Below are 14,307 nucleotides of genomic sequence, written 5' to 3'. Positions count from 1 at the left end.
ATCCGCTATATTTTGTAGTTTTATTTTAAACACTTTTTACTCGTTTTGTAGTTCCTCAGGTTGTGGGCAAAATATTAGCCGTTATATTGAGCACGGTTCACACTTTGAAAATCCACCGAAAAATAGTAAACCATCCGAGGACTTCTGGCATACTCTTTTCCATAGATATCCACAAAAAAGGCTAGATATCTCGTCCATGGTCGACATCTGCACCTGGCGGCCGTCTTGTCACAGGTAGCTCACTCGTGACATTGTGTTTTAATGGTGCATGTACTTTTTAAATAACCATAACTTGCTTAATTTTCTAACGATTTTCAAACGGTTTGGTTTGTTATAAACTTCAGAGATGTAGTTATGACACTGTATACTTATGAATAATAAGTGTATAAATAAATAATCACCCAGAATAAAGTGCCGAAGTTACGACATCACTCTGTAGGCCAAAACGCGGAAGTGAGTTAGCATTTCAGCACTAGCGCTCTAAAGTCTATGGGATTTTTGAATGGGTTTTTGCTAAATCGCCTGAAAAAAGGTCTGTGGTGAACAAAGCCTGTAAATATTTTCACGTTTTGATCTATGACATAGAACACACAGTTATACCCTGCTTGTGTTTTTTTTAAACTTTATTGTGTCTGATTGTGTTTTTTAAAATCTTTATATAGGCTTCAAAATGTATAAATTGTGGATTAACTTGTAAAGATTATCTTGCTAGACAAAACGTGTAAGGGTCACAACCCTTTGTTAAACACAGATCTTATTTTTTGCGATTTTCCAAAAGTCTATGGGGAAAATGCATTGCTTTTCGACCGAGGGAACCCATGCGCCGCTAGCTTCCGAGTCGTCCTACAAAGTGACGTCATCACTTCGACACTCTATTATAGCCACATTAATAACATTTGTAAGAAAGCCGTTTGTAAAAAAGCCGTTTGACAAGATGGCCGCCGGTGATGACGAGAGAAACTCCGCCGTATGACTTCAGCCTTTATTGTGGATATCTATGCTCTTTTCAACATCCCAGCTAACAGGGAACGTTCCCAGAACATCCACTAATGTTCTTTAAAAGTTGTTTAAATGTTAGGACAAAACGTTATTAAAATAATGTTTTCGGAACGTTCATATAACATTATTAACGTTCTTGTAACGTTGAGAGAAAACGTTCTTAGAACAACGTTCTTGGAACGTCTTTATCACGTTATTTGTATTTGATGAACGTTCTCATTACGTTGATAAAAAACGTTCTTAGAACAACGTTATCGGAACGTCTTTATCAGGTTATTTGTGTTTGATAAACGTTCTCATAACGTTCCAGCAACATTATGCTAACCTTAGGATAACGTTCTAACAACATTATGCTAACGTTCCAGCAACGTTCTGCAAACATTAAGACACCGTTCCAGCAACGTTAAGCAAACTGGACATTTCCACGTTTTTAGAACATTTTAAATTAACGTTCCCACAACCAAAATGGAACGTTAGAAAAACGTTCTCAGAACCTAACTTTGTTAGCTGGGATGGCTACTATGCATTTGGGACACTTTAATCTACACATAGGCCTACTGTTTAGGATAGCATATAGGCCTAGGCTATGGACATTTAGACGTGTTTATCTAGTCATTTAATTGTGGTTATTAGCATGGCTGAATTAGATCATTGCAGCAAAGACATTGGTTAATAAAAGTGAGATTAAGTAGGTTACATAAACTATATTTGTGTATTTTAAAATTTAATTATTGCAGGTTTGTTTTTGCATGTCTCTGTTTTTATTCATTTTGAGGGATACTGAAAATGTTTTTGTGCAAGTGAGACGAATACATGCCTGCTCACATTTAGTCTGGAATTATGGGTCATATGTTTTAATATCATGTTTACACAGCGCACTACACAACGCTTCTGCACTTCCGGTTAGTCTCAACATCGGGAAAGAGGTGTCAATCAATAAAACAATAAAGTAACTTGCACTCTAAACAATGCTGGGTTGTTTGGTCCCAAATTTGGGTAAAATATGGACAAACCCAAATGTTGAGTTAAAAATGTAATTTCAAATTTTAACTCAACTTAAACTTTCCCTTTCAACAGTACATTAACCAACATTTGAGTTTGTCCATATTTTACACAAATTTGGGTTGAAACAACCCAGATTTTTTTTTTAGAGTGTGTGTTACTTATTTGATGTAGGCTGTATTTAAAAGTAATGCGTTATAGTTGAAAAAGTAATCTGAATATGTAACTTGGCTTACTTGTGCTAATGCCCACACCGAAAACAAGTGTTGGATAACATGATTTAGGCCATGATGCCTTCATGTGCAATTTAAATAATTATAAATACGCTTTTACAGTTTCCTATAGTTAAAAAAATGGACATGAACGCCCTCTCAAGTCAAAATTTGAATGCGATAAGCTTATCACGACTTCAGAAGGGGGAAGTTGGAAATTTCAAATTCAATGTCATATAATAGTGTCACACAACTGAATTTACAAAACAATAGCACACATTAGCATCTTAAATGTTATCAGCAAAGCAGTTGCCGCACATGCTCCACACCCAGTTACAACATAACTGAACATAAAACACTACTGTATTACACACTATCAAGTCTCCCCCTTTTCTCAAAAACACATAAAATAACACTTAATTTGAAAAACAGATTGAACTGAACTTCAACTTTATACGTTTAAGTGGATTGAAAACAATTAAATTAAGTTAATGTACAGCAATTGTGTTGCTTTAACTTATTTTAACGAAGCAATTTGAACAAGCAGCGGAAAAAGTGCATCAAGGCCTGCTGGGTCATGTCAGACTTTGTGACTCTTTACCAAGTGTGAAAGAGCCTGGTTTATGTTTATGAGTGAACCACGCTAAGTCTAAGATGAACCATATGTGAACTGCAGACATGTTTCCTTTTAGAAAATAATGTTATTTTTATGCACTTAAGTACAGTTAATATAGGCAGCATGTCAAGGCAAAATATTTTGCTTTGCTCCAAATACATGATGCATTTACTCCATCATTTAAAAAAACATGTAATTTATAATTTTGTAGCAGTTTAGATGAGAAGACATCAAAATCCCCTTTATCTAAATATGAGTCTCATTCAGGTGCAAATGGTTCTCATCACTTAGTGCTGCACACGATTGCTCTGACACCACAGTTCGCTCTCGTTTCTCAACAAAGTCTTGTCCCAGCTGCTCGGAAAGGGAACATCTGCTGGTGTGCGAGCTGCGAACGGGCTCCTTCCCTTTGTGAACCCTCCAGCGCTGGGCTGAGGACCCTGCCGGGCCTTTGAAGACTTGCGAGTTGATCTTATCCCCGTGACCTATTGGAACATAAAGCGCTCGGTCTTGGGTTACCCATTGCAGCGTACTGTCACAATTTATTTCTTTGTGTTCAGGCCCATTTATAAATCACAGAGTTCATAGCTTGCACTCTTGAACATGTGCTGGAATTCAATTCAGCCTCTATCCGTGTCATAGGACACACTCTTCATGGGTTATTATTCACACACACACACACACTGAATTTACATGAATTAGTGTAAATAAGAGGTCAAAACCTACTTTTTTTACTACTATTTTATTTATATATTTTGAGAAAAATAATATTCAGACATAAACATTTCCATAATAAAATAATGCTCTTTAACAGAAAAAATATTAACAACTCTAAATTTGCAAAAAACACATTCAAGGAAAAACAAAAAAGCTTCTAAAAGTGTCATTTTACAATACAAATCTCTAAATCACAAAACAATCTTCCGAAATCTAATAAAACATTAGAATTTTTGACCCTGGAAAAATTTGGACTATACGAGCCCGTTCTCATCCCAAAGAATGCGTTGACTATACACGCTGTCATAACCAATTAAAAAGCCAAAATTTCCCCCCCAAAAAATCCACAGAATTCATATAACCGTGAAAGCTGAAGTGCAATTTTGGCTTTGTGATTGAAAGACCAAAGAACATCCAATGCAAAACAAGTGTGCACTGTGAGCAACTCAATACATTGAAAATAAAAAGGCTTTTTTGATTGCCAAACATTAACATCAGTATGTTTTACAAAAAAAAGTACGTCATTATTCTACAATATTATCTGACAAAATGTTGTGACTTAAATAAAAGTCATGTTTTTCTCAACACAATATGTACACACACACACAAACACTTATATAAATAATATTTATAGAATTAGGAAGCACACTGTTTAAATCAAAAACCAATTGTAAATACATTTACTAATATAACAAAATGTTTAAACCTGTACAGAAACATCTGTCACTCATCATGCTTATTACTATTATTTAGTCAGATAGCAGCACAAAGGAATCGCTGTACATGGGATTTATAGTGGCTCTAGAAGTATTTGGACACTTAAGCAACACTTAATCTTACAATATACATTTTTTTTATTGCATTTTTAAGCGTGACTTAACTTTCCAACACTTTTACGGCCCCTGTATCAACACAGAATAAAGGTAGTGTTTAATATAGCAAATTAAAACTGGAGAACTGTAAGCTCAGGTTCACACTGTTATAGTATACATGAATGCATGACACCAAAGGACAACAATTGAGCTAATTTCCTGAGCGCCTCAGCAAACTTCAAAAACTCCCTACTCTTTCCTTTCAGGCTTCAAAAGAGTCTGAGCTACAATGGGAAGTCTTGTAAACTTGTAAACATTATAAATAAAGAGCAGTATTTCTCAGAGAACCAATGAATATTGAAATGAATAAAGACGGTTTTGTGTATTATGTGATACTTTTCAAATTTAGCAATGAACTATAAGGATATTTTAGTATCTTCCCATCGTACCTTAACCGTTTTACAGGTTGAGTTTATATATATATATATATAAAAAGTATTAAAAAAAAAACAAGCCAAAAGATATTAGTCAGCACATAAATGGCAAAGTTTTAAAGAGGATGTAAAGGACAGATTTACTGTCCTGTGATGAAAAACAAAGATTACAAGAATCAAAGACGCTAAAACAGTAATTTAGATCAAACTGATATTTGTGCGAGGATTGACCTCCGTTGTTGGTCCTGGAACAACATTTCTAGCAAGCAATTTGCAGTCCTTACACTTGCAACCCTACTCTTAAAGGGATACTCCACTTTTTTTGGGAAATAGGCTCATTTTACAACTCCCTCAGAGTTAAACAGTTGAGTTTTACCGTTTTCGATATTTAGAAGAATATCAGTAACCAGACAGTTTCTGGTCTCATCGACTTCCATTGTAGGAAAAAATATACTATGGAAGTCAATGGGACCAGAAACTGTCTGTTTACTGATATTCTTCTAAATATCAAAAAATCATCTGAATGGATTCGAAAACAGTAAAACTCCACTGTTTAACTCTGGGGGAGTTGTAAAATGAGCCTATTTCCAAAAAAGTGGAGCATCCCTTTAACATCCAAGGGAAACGATTGGTAGAAAAGAACATTGTTCAGGCCCCTTAACTCAATTCGTAAAATTTGATTGGTTGACAGACTGGAATGTTGTTTAACAACCAACACGGATGTTGATCCAGGAACACGTCCTACTCGGCTAAATCACATTAAGCTGACGGACAGGCCCACACAGAATCTGCTCCCACAGAACTCCAGAGAATTGGAACGGCTGTCATTTAAATCTTTCGTCCTGTGCATTTTCATCATTCAAATATTTGGGCTAATCTGATAATGTTTCCAGCGACCAATAGGAGCGTCGCACTGTCGGTTCTGTTTAACACGTTTCACCATGTTTAAATCCGTTCCACACACACTTAAAAAGTAAAGTTTCCAAAAGGCGTGTTTGCAGCGATGCCATAGGAGACCTATTTTTTGGCTTCCCAAATAAACTTTCAGTGAAAAAAAAAAAATCTAAAAGAACCTTTTTTCCCCCCATTATAAAGGTCCAGAAAATTCAATGGATGTTAAAGTGCCCCTATTATATTTTTTATTTCCGAAAATTATCTGTCATGTAGTGTTTTATGTAGTTTCTGCAAAGTTCAAAGTGCACAATAAATAAAGTTATTGTCTCCCCTTCAAAAAATGTAAGATTCTGAACGGTCTGAAACGAGTCACCAATACTTCCTACATGAACCTCCTCTAAAAATTGCTGGGTTGTTTTAACCCAATTTTGGGTCAAATATGGACAAACCCAGCCATTGGGTTATTTTTTTAATTACATTTTTAACCCAACGTTTGAGTTTGTCCATATTTGACCCAAAGTTGGGTTAAAACAACCCAACAATTTTTAGAGTGTAGGTAGATGCATAGATATATGATAGATAGATAGATAGATAGATAGATAGATAGATAGATAGATAGATAGATAGATAGATAGATAGATAGATAGATAGATAGATAGATAGATAGATAGATAGATAGATAGATAGATAGATAGATAGATAGATAGACAGACAGACTGACTCTAAAAATGCTTTGGGTCAAATATGGACAAACCCAAATGTTGGGTTAAAAATGCAATTAAAAAATGTAACCCAATCGCAGGGTTTGTCCATATTTGACCCAAAGTTGGGTTAAAACAACCCAGCAATTTTTAGAGTGTACAAACCTAACAAATTTGCATAATACCAGCCCTATGGTCTGCATTGGCTGCCAGCAAACAATGTCTGCTTTGACCCGCCCATGTTGTCGGCATGTTGAGAAGGCGCTGTTTCCTGCACTTGTATGCACATCTAAAAAAATGAGGACTAATCAAGGCTTGAATAATACCATACGGTTCGTATCACTGTGTATCAAGTGCTAAGGAAGCTTCCGGAGCTGAAATTCAGATATGGTAATGGACGTTTAGTTTCCAACTCGCACTGTAAGCAGTAGACCAATCACAACAGACTGGGCTGAACATCTGACCAATCAGAGCAGAGTAGGCTCACGAAAAGAGGGGGTTTTCGCCTATTGTAGGAGCCCTCCAAAACAAAATTAGGAACCTTTAAAGGGTAACTAAACCCCTGGTCAGAGCCTGACTCCACCCACTGGCAATATTTGAAAATGCCGAAAAAGTGGGGTGACCCAAGCGGAGATAGATGCTAAAACACTCTATCCTGATCGTTTTCAATACTCGCAATTCCAACTCCTGACTCCCTACAGTGGTTTTGACGACAGCTGGTTTTTATACTGCCAAGGGCGTAGCTCGCGTGGTGAGCTGAAACCTGCGTACGTCACAAAGTGCGGAACATCCAATAGGAAAATTCAACTGCAGTAGCCACCGTTCAACCTTTTTACACCATATATTGTAGAAATATAACAGTTTATACACAAATGTCAAAAAAGTTACTTGAATCAATGACTGGTATTAATAAAGATCCATTCTTACAGATCATTAACTAAAAATGTTGGTTTAGTGTTTAGTTACTCTTTAAAAAAATAACATAATAGGAGCACTTCATGGAAACTTTATTTTTAAGAGTGTCGTTTTCTCCCAAAATCAAAGCAGAAAATGTAAAAAAGTTTGATTCAGCCTAGGCCTACTTCAAAATGATTTTTACCACATCTGAACTGCACATTAGCTCTGGGTTTGTAGTTTACATCTCTTTTGTCCACTTTCAACCACTTCTGTCCTGATTTCTTCAAGCAGATGGTCTATGGGCTGGTAAATGTATGTGTTTTTCAGATTTGCTGATCTAATGGACAAAATAAGCTTGCACAATTTCCATATAAACGTGATCAGAGAGCTTAAGTTTCTGCTCTGATAGTCGTAAGTCCAAGCCGAACGCAGTGATAGAAAATCAGAAGTGTGTTAGAAATCAGAAACGGTGGGAGAACATTGTGCTTGGTTCATTTTTCCAGCCCATTCTCACCCCCAAGGCGTCACTTAACTGACATTTGGACATGCTTCAATATCTGACGCTTTAGGCGCCCTTTAGCGTCAGTTAGATGACGCCCTAGGATCGCGTGTACCCTACCCCCACCCCACACCTAAACCTAACCGCGTCCTCTAACTGACGCTTTCCTTTAGCGTCAGTTAGATGACGCCGTAGGATTGCGCCATGTAAGTGACGCTAAAGGGCGTCTAAAACGTCAAATATTGAAGCATGGTCAAAGGTGACGCCTTGGGGTGAGAATGCGTTGATTTTTCGGCTTCAAACCAAACATGGGTCTTCATCCGACAAAGTTTCAATCCTATCTGTCTAGTGCGCTTCCCATGTTTACGCATTAGGTCAGAAGGCAGTCTTTTGTGGATGTTCGAATGCATTAAACCACATGAGCGCTTACACTACGCTTACACGCTTACACTATACCACTGGAAGTGGTTGAAAGTGGACACTAAACGTTTTAGACTCCGTTTACACTTGCATTTGTGATCCGATCGTCCAACAGGGCCAGAGACTTCATTATATGCTCCTGACACCAAAAACAACAAAAACACAAAAGGGCAGCCAATATACATTCACTTTCCACAAGTCAAGCTGCTCTTGTGCGGAAAAAGAGAGGAGAAAAGGTTGTAGGAAGCATTCAGTGCAGCCCTTGCTTGAACGAAGGGGTCTTTTCCACGTCTCTGTGGGCTTATTAAAAGAGAAGGCCATGAGGAGCTGGTGCATTGAGCAGAAGATCGTCTGAGGTCGGTCAGTGTGTGTTATCTACGGCAGGCGTAAGCGTTAATGTTCTTGATGACGTAGAAGCCGATTGAAACAGGCGGCATAGCTATCGTTCTTCCCGCCCTGAGCGTCCGTGGCTTCAGCTCAGGGAACGTCTCATTGTCCACCATACGCAAGTGCTCTCCGTTCAGCTGCACAGACCTGCAGAGCAAAGGGGAGGGTGTTAGGATGCTGCAGATGGGAGGATTGACAATCTGTTTTATATCAAAATAATAATGTGAGAGCTGCAGACACTCAATGAGGAGCCGTAATCCAAAATAATTGAAACAGGCTTAATTCATTTTAAATCAAACATCAGTCCAAGTTTAATTTTAGACAAAAACAGCTGGTTTTAGGACCCAGTTATATCAAGGGAAAAGATGTCTAAGAAAATGTGTAATATCTCTGCTGGTGCACTAGAGGGAGCTATAGCTGCATTATCAACCTTGTAGAAAACAAACATCACCAGTATGAGTGCTCAGAACACCCGGATCCTATTCACTACCATTCAAAAGTTTGGGTTCGGTAGATTTTTTTGTGTTTTTGAAATTCTCTTATGCAAACCAAATATATTAAATTAATTTGAAACATTAATATTGTCAAATATTATTACATTTGAACTGTTTTTATTGTAATATTTTAAAACCAATATTATAGTATAATAATAAACAATATTATAGTATAAAACAATACTATTCTGATACTCCAGAAATCATTCTCAAATTTCTTCAAATCATAGTTAATTGTTGAATGATTGTCAAATGTAGCCAACCAAATGTTTTTTTTTGTGTGTGTGTGCGTCTCACCCTGATTCACTATGGTAAGCCTATTATAAGTGTTTATATTTTAGACCTGCCGGGAAGGTTTTTGCAGGAAATTGGTCGCCCGTGTGGTTCTTGTCAAATCCGTAAATAGACAAAAGTACTTCACGTGTGTATGGTGTGGCAGTGGTTAGTCGTTTCAACAAAAGGGAAAATTCAACATGGAGCAGGAATAAATCTCAAACCTTCGAGGAATCATAAAAAGACAAAGGAGAGTCTGGTGGCAGATAGAGAACATGTCAGAGCTCGTAATAAAATGAGGATCAACACTGGTTGGCTTTTCGGAGATGGAGAGAACAGAGGGATTTGAAATGTAAAAGCGACATTTTTTATTGCTCAACAGGTAAGGTATTTAGGGCTGCAACAAACGATTATTTTGATAATCGATTAATCTAACGATTATTAGAACGATTATTAGACTAATCGTCGATTATTTTGCGGGCCAATCAGTACGTTTGGAATGATTATTCAGCTTTTTCAATTAGTTAAAACATTGAGTTATATACTTCCCGTAATATATATATATGAAGAGTTCAGATGCAAAAGCCTCTAAATGCCATTTGAAATTTTCTTCTTTAATGATGATTTTTATCAAACTTGTATATTTAAGTTCAGTAATTTCACTTAAATGGCAATGATAATTACCTATTAATTGTTATTTAAATGAAATTACTGAACTTAAATATACAAGTTTGATAAAAATCATCATTAAAGAAGAAAATTTCAAATGGCATTTAGAGGCTTTTGCATCTGAACTCTTCATATATATATATATATATATATATATATATATATATAATCAGAGTCAACTAAACAGGTCATTCTCTTTACGTTTTCAGATTTAAGTCCAACTCAAATCATACACAAATGCTCTCTAAGCATTGTTTAATAGGCCCACTGCTTTTCTTAGAACTGAAACAGAAAAGGGGACATTTACTTCAGGACACAAAGAATAGTAATATATGTATCTGTAACCCATTTTTATAAATATAAAATTACAATCTTTTTTTTTTTTACATGACAATTGAGCTGACAGAGACGTTCTCATTGGCCGGCTTTTAATTTACAGTATGAAAAAGTACTGCCATGATATTCTTCCTAACATCTCCTTTTGTAAGTCAGTACAGGCAAGTGATAAGACTATAAAACATAATAGGGTTACAATAATAAAAACAGCCCTGACTCCTAAGCTCAATCAAGCTTTATTCTATGCAAAATAAATCATTACATTACTGTATTTATATTATTATTGATAATATTTTTACTATTATTAGTAGTATTGCATACATCTAATAAAGAGATTCAGAGCAAGTTACAGTAGTTAGCTCCAGCTGGAGGACACTCAGTTCTCATCGGCTCCTCTTTTGCCGGGATGTTTCCTCTTTAAGGACACACGAGCACAAGACAGCATTCTTGGTTTGAAGTTTTGTGAAACTTTCCCAAACCTTGCAAGTTCGGAATCGGATTCGTATGCACTCCGTCATATATTGCGCTGTTTTTTTCTTTTACCGCAATAACATTTGTAAAGTGCTGCATTACACTCTAGCGCCACAGCGCCGTAGCGGTCAAATCGCGATATTGCACGCCTTTAAATTAGGTCACGTGAGATCAAGACTGATCTCATGTAATTGCGTGTGTATGGCGGCAATTTGTATTTGTCCATTTTTGGTGTGCTATCAACATGCATAATCGTTTTTTTAGCATGTTTGTGAACGCCGCTGACTTAACGTTACATTACTGTATATATAAATATATGACCTACCTCAACCCAGTCCCTAAACCTACCTGTTAGTGGGGTTAATAGCATTTATGAGTCTTCCCCTACCATCCAAGGAAAAAAAATATATCGCTCCCCAGATGTAGATCTACATTTTGCTTCGTTTCGCTCGATGTAAACAAAAATTTGTATTGTCAACAATGTCGACTAATCGTTTCAGCCCTAATTTTGTTCACCAGATAAATTGCCACAGATGGGCATATATAGGTCTCTAATAGAGTTTGTTGTAAATTATGATGCATATTGAGGTCTCATATTAATCCACACAGTCACGAAGAGCGAAAGCACAGCCAAAACAATGTTCTTCCACAAAATTAACGCAGTTGTTTTTTTTTAACCGCTAGAGGCTCAAAAGTTACATAGTGTACCTTTAGTACCTTTAGTGGAAATTTTAGTGGAAACCTTGAAACTTTTCAAGAATCTTTGATTAATAGAAAGTTGAATAGCTTGTAACATTATACGTGTCTTTACTGTCATTATTAATCAATTTATTGTGTACTGAATAAAAGTAGCCTATATTCATTTCTTAAAAAACAACTGAAGTTAAGAAATCCTACACAATTTAATAATACTAATAAATAATGGTCAACTTTATGCAAAATAAGACTATTATGGATACTGTGCACACTATACAACAAAGCAGTAAGAGTACTATTCTGAGCACAGCCAATGATTCAGTCATCTATCTTAACATCCACAACTGAGAAAGAAACCAAAACAGGCAATTCCATTGCCAGTAGTCTTTATGGTCCACAAAAGCACATCTCACATGAATGATGTAACATGATAATCATAAAGAGTCAAATCACATTAATCTAGGTGGAGTTTTACAGCTTAAATGTTTAAATGCTCTTATGAAAAATGTTAAATCATGCTAATCCCTTTGAAGCATTTCTCTAAGTTCATTGTTGGTTTGGAGAAACACCCGGAAAAGCGGTCACTTATTAGCCAGGAAAAGATCCTTCCTGACAAGCAGACATCTGGATGATCCATTCCATCACCTCATCTTACAATGCCACAGACTGAACTGATCAGGAAGCCGAGTTTGCTTTGGGCCTGATTTTGAAGCGCAGTGTGACAGCAGGCATCAGACGCGACGGTGAGGAGGGATTGTTGATCTTCACAATCAACTTTCCCCCGGGAAGAATGTATGCTCAGGAGATCAAAGCAGACAGAAGTATGCAAGAACACAGTCAGAGATGTTTTTGCTCAGGGCTTCTGCAGAAGAAGGTCCGCATTTCCTTTGGAGAGGATGCAAATTATATGAAAGTCAGATAGTTCTGGAGCTTTAAAGGCCTCTGGCTACAGATGTACGTATGTGTTTGAGAATGACAAAGCCTTCAAGGCACAGAGAGCTCAAACACATGGGTTTATGGGTTTGAAAAGCTAAGCTCCCTAAACTGTTGTGTCTCAGACTCAAAAGATTAAGGTTCAGATACATTTGAAGGCTTTGAAAAAGCTAACCAGGTTACAGACAATGTACTGATTTTTTGGGAGAGGAATTTAAAACAATAAAACTTGCTCTTCGGTTCTCAATATTTAGAGAAAGTGCTAAGCCTACTATTCAAAATATTCCCAACGAGTTTATGTGATAATACAAATATAGAGCAAGCCTTTTAAATGCTTAAACATATATAATGATCAAACAGAAATAGTGTGTAACCCAGTAGGTTATAAAAATGCTGGTAATACGTTTTCAATTTATTAGTTTGTAATTTAATTTACTTGAGAAATAAAATGTGAATTAACTTCGCATCTGTGTTAGTGAGTGTAAGGTATTTGTTCCTTTAAGAACGCGCGTGCATGAGATACAAGTTTGATCTATGGGTACAGGGGGGAAAACGTGGTATTAACCATCATGTTAGGTGTTTTTTTATTTTATTGGTTTCAGGGAGTCAAGTCCCGCCCTCGCGATGGTTTTTGGACGATTTGAGTGGTGGTACGGGGGAGATTGAAAAAAAAGAAAGACGGGAGAAGTAGAGGCAGCGCCGGCCCGAGCCTTTTGGGGGCCCTAAGCAGAATTTGATTTGGGGGCCCCTCCCACGACGCGGAGTCACCAGTGTTTGACGATTATTGACATAAATGTCACGCAAAAATGATACATTATAAATGAATACACTGAGGTTATGTATTAATAAAAAAATAGATGCCTACTTAAATAAAAAAAAGTTTGAAAACAGTCTTAAAACTGTCTCAAAACATATACAATAAATTATTTGCTAAAATTATGACAAAACTGAGAAATTAGAAACGTAAGAGCAATGATACTTTGGCCTATCCTCCTGGGACCCAGGAATAGACTTTTGTCCACTGTAGTGGACATTATATTTTAGTGTATTTCTCTGACACCATGCATGTCACATTTTTTTTTTCTGGATGTCCTGTAAAGAGCACATTCAGGGCAATACAGAGATACCAAATGTTTGGAGGTTTCACCATGAAAACAACTTCTCCTTGGTCTTTAAAAATGTCTAACATTAATTTAGTGATCAAATGTAGCACTCTTATTGAAATATGGTAATATATTGTAATTATAATTTAAATCTAACTACTTTTCAAATTGTATTTCATCAACCAACATCTCATGAAAATGTTATGGGGTTTCAAATGAAAAAAATGACTTTCCGTTACAGGGCATTGATTTCATTCATGTCCACTGTAGAGAACATCAGGACATAAATCATGTTTATCAGGCATTCTGGGAGACATAACAAGTGAATATGTAAATAAATTATACGTCAATATTCTTATGACATATTAGATATTATTATTAAAATGTTGCTTATTATTACGCCAATGCTTACACTTCTTTCCTCATTAAATGTTGCTCCAAGAACGCATTAATGTTTTTTTTTTTTTGTTTTTGTTTTTTTTGTTTTTTTTACCATTTGTTTATTATGCTCTAAACAATGTGATGACATGAAAAAAAACTAAATTAAAAAAAAAAAACTTTCTGGGTCTCAGGAGGCTATTGTTGAAAACTAAAAATATTACTAGCCTATTTCTCAACTGTCTCAATACAGAGTAACTATCCTCAAAATCTTTATTATTGTTATTATTATTATTGTAACAGACTTTGTTATATAGTACATGACATAATCAACACAGTCTGTTACTATAATACCGGTTATGAT

General features: G+C 36.2%; 1 protein-coding gene across 2 annotated transcripts in view; it reads right to left on the bottom strand.

Moving 5' to 3' along the window:
* Nucleotides 1–8,071: 8,071 nt before the first annotated feature.
* hpse2 (heparanase 2) overlaps nt 8,072–14,307 on the bottom strand; it is a 123,134-nt gene continuing 116,898 nt past the window's right edge. For both annotated transcript variants that reach the window (XM_039657146.2, XM_089117206.1), the window contains exon 12: nt 8,072–8,737. In XM_039657146.2, the coding sequence (XP_039513080.1) occupies nt 8,575–8,737 (163 nt within the window). In that variant the 3' untranslated portion in view covers nt 8,072–8,574. The remainder of the gene's footprint in view (nt 8,738–14,307) is intronic.

Source organism: Pimephales promelas, chromosome 11 (genome assembly GCF_988280905.1).
Source record: "Pimephales promelas chromosome 11, fPimPro1.hap1.1, whole genome shotgun sequence".
NCBI classification, from domain to species: Eukaryota; Metazoa; Chordata; class Actinopteri; order Cypriniformes; family Leuciscidae; genus Pimephales; species Pimephales promelas.
This window is presented reverse-complemented; position numbering and strand designations above follow the sequence as displayed.